Source organism: Monodelphis domestica, chromosome 4 (assembly GCF_027887165.1).
Source record: "Monodelphis domestica isolate mMonDom1 chromosome 4, mMonDom1.pri, whole genome shotgun sequence".
NCBI classification, from domain to species: domain Eukaryota; kingdom Metazoa; phylum Chordata; class Mammalia; order Didelphimorphia; family Didelphidae; genus Monodelphis; species Monodelphis domestica.
This window is the reverse complement of record NC_077230.1, coordinates 304,611,340-304,623,953: the sequence shown is the minus strand read 5'-3', so window position 1 is coordinate 304,623,953 and position 12,614 is coordinate 304,611,340. Positions and strand designations below refer to the sequence as shown.

At 37.9% G+C, this 12,614-nt stretch overlaps 1 protein-coding gene across 8 annotated transcripts in view; it reads right to left on the bottom strand.

Annotated features, from left to right (window-relative positions):
- The window catches only part of FRY (FRY microtubule binding protein), a 502,970-nt gene that overhangs the window by 310,868 nt on the left and 179,488 nt on the right, over positions 1–12,614 (bottom strand). For 2 of the 8 annotated variants that reach the window (XM_056825140.1, XM_056825145.1), the window contains exon 1: positions 10,728–12,157. The exons of 4 other annotated variants lie outside the window; for them this stretch is intronic. In XM_056825140.1, coding sequence (XP_056681118.1) covers positions 10,728–10,797 — 70 coding nt within the window. In that variant the 5' untranslated portion in view covers positions 10,798–12,157. Of the gene's footprint in view, positions 1–10,727; positions 12,160–12,614 lie in introns of those variants that run through there. 2 more of the 8 variants (XM_056825144.1, XM_001367491.4) reach the window with 2 other exon arrangements.

The following is a 12,614-nucleotide window of genomic DNA, read 5'->3' as shown; positions in this document are numbered from 1 at the left end:
TTTAGAAAGTTCTAAGAGAAACAGTAGAATGAGGAATAAAGATACAAAAACCTAAATTCATGAGGCAATAGGTTTCTTAGATGGATACTAATTATATACTTTAAGTAATTAAGGTTAAACTATGGGCTTTAACTTCATAAAGAGATCTTAATCAAAGATAAAAACAATGAGTGTGAATCAGAATTTTGTTTTTATAATGTTATTAATATTATTACTACTAATATAACAAAGATATGAATAACATGAATAATTTAATATTCTATACGATGTGTTATATAAATATACATCATATTGCTATGAATATTTTATATGTAATAATAATTATTAATTTATTAAATAATAATGATGATGACTAACATTTATTTTGTACCAAGGCACTGTGCTAAGCATCTTATAATTATTATTTTATATTTTCTCAAATCTCAAGGCAAGCCTACAAAGCAGATATGTCTATTATGTTCATTTTACAGATAAGGAAACTGAGACAAAGAGAGGGTAAGTACTTTACCCAGGGATGGATGCCAGACATATGGGACAGACAGAATCAACAAGAGTTGGTAATTGATAGAATATAGAGTAGAAAAAGAAGAGACAAGGATGATGCCAAGTTTTTAAAAATCGGGTAACTTTTCGATTGCTTCTTGCAATTGAAAAAATTCTTGATTTGTCATGGAAAGATGAGAATTCAAAGTCCAACTACATATTCATTTCCTCTATGTATTGACTCTAGCAGTCAAGCCAATTGGCTACTCATAAAACCTATGGTGAGGGGCTAGGATATGTTTGACCAAAGGATACCAAGTAGCAGCTGTCAGGTAGGAAGAAACCAGGAGAGAACATTGTCATGTAAACGTAAAGCAGAGAGAATATTTAGATTAACATCCATCTTAGAGATGTCAAAAACAATGGGCACTGCAAAGGGGTTGTTGTTGTCAACAAAGATATTATTATATTAGAGAGAACAGTCACAATTGGATGAAGAGTTTGAAAGCAACATTTCAATGGATTGGGGAGTCAATGGGAGAAGTGGGCACAAATGTAGATAGATGGCCTCCTTCTAGGGTTTGGGTGTTAAAGGATGGAGGGACATAGGATGGTAGTTTGAGGGTCAATTGAAGTTTTTGTTTTGAAGCTGGGAGTGATCTGGGTATGTTTTTAGGTAGCAAGTAGATAAGGGAAAGGAAGGAAGGTGATCTAAGGGGAAAGACAGTGAAGATAGGCTTAAGAACACAAGTAGAAGGGTTGACACTGGCCAGAAGAGCCCCTTCATCAGAGGCTGAAACAAAAGAGAAGAGGCTGGAAGGATGATGTTGAAGGATTTTGAAATATGAGAAGAAAAGAGAAAACTCCCAAGTAGCCTCTATTTTCTCTATAAAGTAGGATATGAGATCCTCTTCTGAGAGGAAGGGGAATTAAAGAATCTTAAGGAGAAAAGAGGAGGTTTGGAATAGAGGTATGATAGAGAGATTCAATGAGCGAAGATTAGGATTGCTGTGTAGATTTATAAATGTAAGGAAACAAATGGGCCAGTGAATGGAACACCAGACTTAGAGATAGAAGATCCTGGGGTCATATTTGACATCAGATACTTCCTAGATTTGTGATGCTGGGAAAGTCATTTAACCCCAATTACCTACCTTCCTCTTCAACTTTAAAATTGACACAGTATGGATTCTAAGAGAGAAGGTAAAGATAAAAAAGAAATGGAAGGAAACTTATAAATTATCCAATTCAAACCCCAAATTTTAGAAATGAAGAACAGAGGTCTAGAGACATCTTGGGTGACCTGGTCAAGGTCAAAGTAAATGGCGGAGTTCAAGTCTTTTAAGTCAGTCTGGAGACCATTCCATTACACTATATTGACTCTGTCTAACTATTCACATTCACAGTTCTGAGCACATGAGAGGCACTTAATAAATGCTGTTTGTCTATCTCTTCATCCATCTACCCACCCATCCATCCATCAATCCATCCATCCAGATAACATAAGAAAGATGTCATTCTCTGAGTGTAACCTTATATCACTTAGTGTCTCTGATCCACAGCTTCCTCACCTATAAAATGGGGATAACAGTATTGATTTCCATCAATCCTCAGCTCTACTGCCACCTCCTATAAGCCTTTCTTGCCTCCCTCTGCTTCTAGATTCTTCCTCTCCAAGGTCATCTTTTTTATGTGTTTTGTATTTACCTACATAAATGCATTTTCTCTCCCCATGAAAATGAAAGCATATTGAAAGGGGCTATTCTATTTTTGTCTCCAGCTTTCTGAGTGTGGTCCATAGTAGGCCCTAAATAAATGCTTGTTGATCAAATCTGGCCTCAGTCACTTCCTATCTGTGTTACCCTGGGCAAGTCACTAAACTCCAACTGCCTACCCCTTGCTACTCTTCTATCTTGGAACTAAGAAAGAAGGTAAGGGTTAAAAACAGACCAATTAACCAAATAAATAAATAAATGCTTACTGGATGATTGACATCTCTCATGGTTGTTGTATGGAGAGTACTTTATATATTCCAGAGTTGACAAAGATTTTATAATAAAAACCAATATAAAGGATTTTATTTTTGTTGATTTTACTGTTGACAGATGCATTTTATATCCCCTGAAATATCTACATATGGGAAACTCTTAAAATATCCTGAAGCTGATGAACCTCCATAAACCAGATCCCCTTTCTCCCTCTCTCCTTCTTCCTTTTAACCATCTCAGTGTTTGATGATGACTGCACCAGGCAGCAACATGGTCAGACAGGGAGGGAAAGAAAGGGAAATTCAATCACTCATTGGCCACCAGCTTAGTAAATGGTTCCATGTGGACAAAGATGAACTATCAGTAAAGTAAAATTTCTGGATTATGGTCAGATTGCAATATTCCTGGCTCTCTTTGGACTCTACTGCTATAAGTCATTTTGAATTAGTGGGAGTTTTTCAACTAAAGGAGAACACATTAAAGGAATTTTCTCTATTCAACAAGATAAGCATCACCTCTATTACAGAAGAGATGTAGATTTGAAAAGCTCTTGATGCATTTTTCTTTCCTTGAACCACTAAAATTAAAAAATAAACTTATAGAAGAAACAAACATTAAGAATCTTAAAGAAACATATATCAAGCATAATTCACCTGTAATATGTTTCTTATAATTTTCTCTCAGTGGACTCTTCCTATCTCCCTCCCCACCAAAACAAACAAACAAACAAACCAACACACAGTTCAAAAAACTGGCTGTTAACTCATTAGTCAATAAATGTTTATTAAGCACCTACTATGTGCCTTACTATGGCACTGTGCTAATTGCTAGGAATACAAAGAGGGGCAAAAACCAGTCTTTGCTCTGAAGAAGCTCACAGTGAAACAGAGGAAAACAACATGCAAATCACTATGTACAAATGAGTTATATACAGAATAAATTGGTGATAACTGACAGAGGAAAGACATTTTTAATTTAGAGGGACTGTTTGGAAAAATTTTCTGTAGAAGGCAGGATTTTAGCTGTTAGCAAATAGTTGCAATATTAATTAAAGAAAGTGTTGAACATATTTATCTTTAAGATAAGGGTTAATTTTTGAGCTACCAATTCTACCTACTACCCAACCCTAGCACAAGTTGGTTTAAAGAGAACCATAAATAATACTACTTCTAAGCTTTTAAAAAAGTAGAGGCAGAAGAGTATAATGGAAGTCTATGGGCTTAGATGCCCTGGATTTGAATCTTAGTTCTTTTTTTTTTTTAATCTATGAGCTTTGGGCAAGCCATTTCACTCCCCTCTTTGGATCTCAATTTCTTCATCTATAAAATGGAAAAACTGGGCTTCACTCAATGATCTCTTTCTAGTTCTAATCTGGTCCTGTGATCCTATTAAATGTCACTGATAATCACGTAGGGAGAACCTATCAAGTCCTCACTATTCTTGAGGCATTCTGCAGCTAGAGTATATGAGGCAAGTACTATCATGCTAGGAGAGTAATACAAAGACATCCTGGAGGACTATAAGAAATCTGTGATTCTGGAGCAACTTCTAACTTGTGAATGGTAGCAGAAAAATATTCTTAAATGCCAAACTATCTATAATCTGTTTCATTCATAAACTGATCATATTTCAAAATACACATTTCCAATGACCTTCTGCTACTTATTTTGACATATATCCCGCTAGCACCTCACATTCAATATATTCAAAACTAAACTGATCATTTGCCACTCAAAGCTAATCCTCCTAAGGACTAAAGACACAGACAGAAAAGTAAAGACTGTCCCTTGCTCCTGTGCTCTAAGAAACTCACATTCTAATAAAGGAGTCAACTCCAAGTCTAGCACTGGATCCACTATATCATTCTTCCTTTGGGCAGGGCACACAAAGAATTACCATTTGGGTCTGAATAATGCATTTCGAAAGGGAAGATGGGTACCATTCCCTTCATTGATAACACAGGCATACACAGGACACATATAGAACTTTGCAAATCTCAGAGCACTATACAAAGGTGAGTTATTGTTTCTCATGATCTTCATCTTTATCATCATCAATAATCATTTATTTATTTTTTTATTTTTAAAAACCCTTACCTTCTGTCTTAGACTTGATTTGATCAGTTTCAAAGCAGAAGAGCCCTAGGGGTAATTGAAGTAGTGACTTGCCCAGGGTCACACAGCTAAGCAGTATTTGAGGACAGTTTTGAACCCAAGGACCTCTTGTCTCTCAGCCTGCTTCTACACCCACTAAACCACCCAGCTGCCTTAATAAGCATTTATTATAGTCCTTCTCTAACTTCACATATGAGGCAACAGTTAGGTGGCAGAGTAGATAGAGTTCAAATCTGGCCTCAAACACTTCCAAGCTGTATGACTGTGAACAAGTCACTCAACCCCTGTTTGACTCACTTTCCTCAAGTGTAAAATGGGGTTAATAATAGCACCCATCTCTTTAAGATAGTTGGGAGGGGTAAATAATATTTAGAAAAAGCTTAGAAAAATGCTTACTAAAAGCTTGGCTAGTTCCTTTCTTCCTCCTGTGAAATCTTTCCTGATTCCCATAAGTGGAAAGTAATCTGTGTCTCCCTTTCCTCTGAACCTCTAACACTTTGTTTATATCTCTTTTGTGGGAGATTTTAACATTTTTCCTTTAAGCAAAACTAACTGAATAATAAGCTGGATATCTGTTTAATCTCCCTGATTAGATTATTAAATACACAAACATGCATTATACACAAACACAAAATATATACACATAATCTCTCTCTCTGTATATATATATATATATATATATATATATATATATATATATATATATATATGATCTCATTTGATCTTCACAACCACCTGATGAGGCAGACAGTACAAGTATTATTGTCCCCATTCTACAGACCAGCAAAGTGAGATTCAGAGAGATGAATTGCTCCAAATCACAAAATCAGTAAACTACAAAACCAAAACTCAAACCCAGGTCTTCTGAATGGATATCCAATGAGTTTTCCTCTATATTTGACTTGTAGACACTTCCCCATCTCTCTAAGCTTCCAGCACCTTGACACCAGAAGGCACTCATTAAATAATTGTCAAATGGAGCTGAATTAATCACCTCTGCAACCCACAGAGTCCATACCACCCTGCCTAGGGCAAGAGAGCCATTCATACCTTACTGAAGGAAGGAAGGAAGGAAGAATACCTCTTTGTGGCAGTGGTCTACTTATGGAGTATGACTGGATCTCTTTATTATCCTCTATTTATGCTGACTATGAGTTTCTCTATAACACATAAGACTACCACGAGAGTGGATAAAAACCAAATCTTTATTATATACTCCTAAGTGCCAAGGATAGAATCAGGTATTTGCTTCTGGTTAAGAGAACTGAAAGCGAAGGAAGGGTCCTTGGGAAGGCGGCTGTAATACTTGATCAAGCTTCAGCTAAGGCAAATCACTTAGGATCATAGATTTATTGTGAGTTTGAAGGCACATGTTACAGATGAAGAAACTCAGGAGTCCAGGCAATTCAGTGATTTGCCCAAGGTCACTCAGGTGACCTCCTGAGAGAGTCACAATTGGAACCCAAATGTTCTAGTTCCAAATCAAATGCTCTTCCCTCCATAACATACTGTCTTTGGACTTGCTTATCCTTTGGATACCTTCACTGTCCAATCAGCCCTGCATTTAAAACCACCCTCAGCTCTTCTGTAACATTTATGCAAACCCTTCTTTCTCCTCCTTACCAGTGTCCTTGAGATGATGCCTGAGGTCTCCATTAGCATCAATAATCTAAATAAATAAATGCAGTGAGGGCTGCCACTAAGGGGTGGCATTTTCAATTCTGACTTGCCTATAGCAAGATTTCTTTTGGTCTCAGACCATTTTCCATTTCTGGGTTAAAGAGAGTTAGAGCTATTATCACAACTCATCTCAACAACACAACTCAGAAATGCTGAGTCAGATTTCTCCCGATTGGCAGAAGCCACCCTGTGGCACACTGGACTTTGCAAAGTATGTTAACTCTTTCATACCACAAAGCCAAAGGGGAAAGTAAGAGAAACAGAGAAAGAAAGAAACAAAGGAAGGAAGGAAGGAAAGGAGAAAGGAAGGATGATGGAAAGAGAAAAACAAGAAAGAAAGAAAGAAAGAAAGAAAGAAAGAAAGAAAGAAAGAAAGAAAGAAAGAAAGAAAGAAAGAAAGAAAGAAAGAAAGAAAGAAAGAAAGAAAGAAAGAAAGAAAGAAAGAAAGAAAGGAAGGAAGGAAGAAAGAAAGAAAGGAAGGAAGAAAGAAAGGAAGGAAGAAAGAAAGAAAGAAAGAAAGAAAGAATGAATGAAAGGAAGAAAGAAAGAGAAATAAAGGAAGGAAGGAAGGAAGAAAGAAAGAAAGAAAGAAAGAAAGAAAGAAAGAAAGAAAGAAAGAAAGAAAGAAAGAAAGAAAGAAAGAAAGAAAGAAAGAAAGAAAGAAAGAGAAATAAAGGAAGGAAGGAAGGAAGAAAGAAAGAAAGAAAGAAAGAGAAATAAAGGAAGGAAGGAAGGAAGGAAGGAAGGAAGGAAGGAAGGAAGGAAGGAAGGAAGGAAGGAGGAAGAGGCACTTCATGAATAGGATTTAATCTACCAAATGGTACCCCTTCAGACTTGAAAGAGTTACTTAATAGGCTTCTAAAACACTCCTATACCCAGTTGGAAGATCTTGCCCATTGTGAGGAGACATAAATTCTTTACAAGAACAATGAATCATTGGGAAGAAAGAACAAGGTAGCACTGCTGGCTGAGTTTCTGCAGTATACCTTCATTCATTCACTGATGAGCATATATTAAAATGACTAACAATTATGGGTAGATAATAAAGACAAAAAAAGGAAGACTGGCCCGTAATATGTTTCCAATATAGCTTGGAGGGGCAGCACACCAATAAACCAACATTAAGGATAATACAAAGCAACATATTCCTAATTGCAAAATGACACAAATGCAACTCTCATTTATATACCTGTGGATTTCCTACAATATATTTTAAACCCCAAGATGATCTAAATCTGTTACTCAGATCACTTCCAAACCACTTCCTCTTTTCTAGCCGACCCCGGAATAGCTGGTATGTGATGAAAAAAAAGGCAAACTCATTTTAAAATTAGTCTAAAGAAACTGAGCTAGAAGGGTAAACTTGGAAGAGAAAAAAATTAAACAGGAAGGATTTTTATTAATATCTGCTGCTTTGAATCACAGATTTGGAACCTTGGAGATCATCCTGTCCAACCTCTCATTTTAAATAAGGGGAAAATGAAGGGACCTGCCCATGATCACTCAAATATGTAGCACAGCTGGTATTTGAACCCAGATCCGCTCCAATCCAGCACTCTTTATTCTGAACCATGTTAATTGCCCATGGAGGCCTCCTCCTTTATTTAATGTTTACTGGGCAGGCTGAGTAGATGGGAATTACCAAAGATGTTGAATTCTGATCCAGAGAAGTAGGCAGTGGAAGACATTCTAGATAAAGGGTCTGATTCATGTATTTGTGATATAACCATCCATTCACATGTGTATATATGTATGTGTGTGTGTGTGAGGAGAGAGAGAGAGAGAGAGAGAGAGAGAGAGAGAGAGAGAGAGAGAGAGAGAGAGAGAGAGAGAGAGAGAGAGAACACTTTAATGGGAAATAATACTTTGTTTGTAAGTATTGATACTCTTTTACCCTGGTATCACATTGATCAAAGGGCAACAGGTCAAAACTTTGCAGCTCTAATACTTAGGAGGAAAAAGTCACATAGTGAATGCTCTGTGTAGAAAGCTAATACATTCTGGCAGGCAATGCCTAATTTAATTAACTTGGTCTAGGGAAGAGGCAAGTGCAAATACATGGACACAAATACTCTTTCCATTTTGTGCCAGTTTAATCGAAATCTTAAACTGGAAACTTTTATGGAATCAACTTTCCTACCCCACCTTTCTGGCATGCTATCAATTATGAACGTATACTTTGTTTATTTTTTAATTACACTTTTGCAGATATTACTACTGTTGGGCAGGAACTATAATATAATTAGGGAGCTGATTCTTTTCTCAGGTATGTGGGGCAGGCCCAATAACTTCCCCAAAATATGATGTGAGGCATGCATGTGCAAGTGTGGCATTCACATATGCGGTGGTGCTTCCCTCAAACCAGGTTAAACAGAGCAGTTTCAAGCCCTGGGGCTTCTGTGAAAAGTCAAATTCCTTTATCTCCTAGCCACTGAAAAGTATGCAAAATTGAGTAAGCAGGCTCATCCTGGGCTGTAAGCTGGTTAGTGTAGCAACAAACTTGTGAAAGACTTGTTAGACTCTTGTTTCCTCTTTTTCTTTTAGGCAAGGGCTGAGAAACCTATCTGTCTACAAGGAAAGATGAGAGAAATGTCAATTTTACTCTTGTGTAATGCAGTAGGAGGGCGTTTTGAGTAACCCATGCTTTCGATAGAGAAAAACAAACATCACTTAAAAACAATTCCTGGTCTAAAAAGGTACAAGACTGAAGAATTGAATGGGGTGATCTGTAGAATCTTCTGCACAATGAATCTGAAGACAGAGAAAGAGTGATAGAGAAAAAAAAGAAAGAGAGAGAGAATGATTTTTAAAACAAATCCCATTGGTCTGAATATTGTCACATCAGTTTACTTATAAGGATGCGATGACAAAAATATGGGAGGAAAAGTAGAATTTGGTCTTTGTTTTGAGAGTATTTGAATAAGGGTTAAAATAAGCCACTGAGAATAAAACTACAAGGTACTTCTTTCTTTTTATAGTAAAACAATTAATTTTGGGGTATCTACTGTTATATCAGTGTCATAAAGCATTCTATTATCCTATTTCCTTAGATTAATCAAAAGGTAGTCAGAGATTCATTTTTAGGAACAATGTATATAACACTGATGAATCTGAGTTAAATAGTTTTTGATGATAACAAATAAAGCAGTGATGTTTGGGTAACAGCATTATTCCCAAATGGTTTTACCTTCTTGGCAGAAAAACAGCTACAGATAACTCCTGTAGTGAAAAGGGTAGTACAAAATGACCTGGAAAAAAATGGTTTCTATGATTATCATTTAGAATATCCCAGCCAACCATTCAGGTAGAAATGCTTTGTTGTTTTAATTTTTTTCCCTTAGTAATTAAACTACAGGATTTTATCCATAGGGTTTGTTTGCTTGGGATTAATCATTGCCACAGGTTATTTTGTGTAGGGGATAATTAATTGTATATCCTGTGATCATCAACATGTACATGATCCAATATCAGAATTTTCCAGGAGACCTTGTTTTGTATTCCAAAATGTGCTTAGTTATGAAGCATGGTTTTGTTAAGAGGTCTAAAATTTCTGCTGGTTTTCTAACCAAAACAAGCACAAAGCTTTCTGATGACACTCTCTTTTTAAACTCCAGACAAAAATAGGTGGCATCATGGATCACCTGAAGGCCTGATTTTGATCTGATTCTGGCATCAAAAGTATTTTTAGATTATCTTTTATGAAATACTACATTCTTGAAAATCTTTAGATAGACTCAGAATATAACTACAGAATCCATAGTATGGCTAATATTGTAATAAATGGGGAAGCATTTGAATCTCACTTGTTTACATTTTACAAGACTCCCTATCTAGACTATGAAAATATCCTGGTGTTTGTGTGTGTGTGTGTGTGTTTTTTTTTTTTTTGTATGGGGAGAGAATTCTTCCCTTAGATTTCAGTACTACACAGGAGTGTGAATATTAAATAGAGGGGCAAGATAGAGAAAATGAATCTGCAAATAGCCTTATATTCTCAAAATGATGAATCTCAGATTTGGGAATGTCAAGTACTTTTTCCTTAGACAATAATGCCATAATAAAATAATTACAAAGTACTGGTAGAGCCATGCCACACCCCTTTGATTAAACAGCACTTCACAAAATATTTAGATAAAGCCTGAACAAATCAAATAAACATCAAGGCAGGAAATGCTGCCTGGAATGCCTGGTATTGGATATACCAGGGAGTCTGAAAGCAATTCTAACTTGAAAATTTAATCAAGCAAAATCTAGTGAAATCCCATTACAGTCTTTGCGCTTAATTAAATCTCTGATATTTTTATTTTTTTTCACAACAGATGTAAACAAAAAAAAAATTCAAACTTCCTGGGTTTGCAATAACAGTAACCAAATCTAATTCGGGATTTTATTATCTGAGTTACCCACATTACTGAGCAAACATTACACAGTATGAAAAAGAGATCGGTTTTCTACTACTCACTATTGCTCCAGGATTTCAGTAAATATTTGATACTGATTTCAAAGAAGCCTGAATCCTGCTGGCTAGCCATGTCTGCAGCATACAAAGACGCTTCTATGATTCTGAGCGGCTGAAGTGGCAGGTACTGTGTATGGAGATGTGACTGTCACCAGTTAGTGATGTAAACTAGAGGTCAGGAGAGGAAACGAAGGCTCTGCAGATCTGTTTCTTCGCTCCTTGGCAGGTAGTCCTCATTAAAAAATAATACTAAGAAAGGCTAAAAAAGCAGGCGATGGTTGGCCTCTGTTCCTCCTTCAGCTCCTGGACTTAGTTTTATTGATTTTCTGCTTCTCTCTGCAGCCCCTCAAAAGCTGCTGCTCTTTGCATTGCCGGGCTGTTATGGCCCCAAATGTCTGCTGCCTGTCCACATGCTCCGGTTAAGACAGGTACAGCCCCCAGAGTAGTTGCTATCTGCACAGTGTGCAATGTTCTCAAGGAAAGGGGGTGGGGGTGGGGAAAGGCGAGGAGGGGAGGGCTTGAGCTAGCTGGGCTTCTCCCAGGGTGCAGCCTCCCCTCCCCTGTCCAAACTGCTTCCCTTTAAGAGGCCGGGAGGCTGAGTGACCCAGCTCCAAGCACCTCCTTCCTTCTGCTCACAGTATCAACTTGAAGCCTCCCTGAGAAATGTCTCCTCCCTCTCTGCAGCTGGCGGAATTTCCCAGGTTCCGTGGGTCCCTCGCTCCCTCCGCTTCAGAGAAGCCTCCCCTGCACATTGCATGCATCCTGGTCAGCTACTTCCCCCTCAGCCTGTTTCTAGGCACCACATGCTGAATTATACACAACTGCATCACTCTGCGGTAAAGCAGAAGCTGCACCCGTGGATCTGGTTGCAGTGACGTTTAAAAAAGCCCCATCCATCCGTCAGCCTAGATGCAGGAGGGGAGGTCGGGAGTGTTAGCAGATCAGGAACAAGACAATTTTTCCACTGGCTTTCGTCTTCTTTTTCACATTTTTTGGGGGTAACCACTCCTCGGCCACAGCCAAATGTTCACTTTATTTCACGCCCCCTCTTCCCCCCAAAAGCGACCTTTGAGAGAAGCAGCCACGCCGGCTCAGCTGGCACAGGATAGAGAAGGTCTCTCCCTCTGCCTGCTGCTCATTCTGTGGATTTACTCATCTTCACTGCACACCACGCCACAATGGATCTGTTTCGCAAACCCTTCATTTCTAATCATCTCGCTTATTTATGTATGTATGTATTTATTTAGCTAATGTTCAAGGGCAAGAAACAAGAGCATCAGTTTTCCCTGCCCTACAATAGCTTTTTGACTTCCCAAATTCTTGCTCTCAGGTTTCCTGATTTCAGCTAGTAGTGACTGTTCACATTATCATTTCACTTGCCTGAGGGATTAAAAAAGGGCATTGTACTTTAGTAATGACCTACTACATTTGTGTAGGCGGGATTTAGCCACTAACCCTAAGAAGATGGGGGGGGGGGTGGAGGGGAGGAGGAGCATATTTTCTATTTTGTCTGCCAGTCCTCTACCTCAGGGCTTTCGTCATTAAAAGCCTTTCCAGTGAAAGAAATCAAAATGTTCTAAAATGATGAGCATGACTTCTTAACATAGCAAAGACCGGGCAAATCCTTGGCTCCGACAAATAAATATCAAAATAAAGACCTAGAGGATATAATCCATACTAGAAAGCCAGGGAAGCGAAAATGCTCAGTGCAGTTTATAGCTTCTCAGTAACTGAGAAGCAATGTGGAGAGAAAGCTGGCCTTGGAACTCTGACTCTGACAGGCACAGGGAACCTGACCACCTGGGAAGTCATTAACATCTCAGCATTGAAAATTACAAATTAATTGCTGGTCTACACTGGTGAAGGGCCTTTCCATACCAGGTGTTCCAA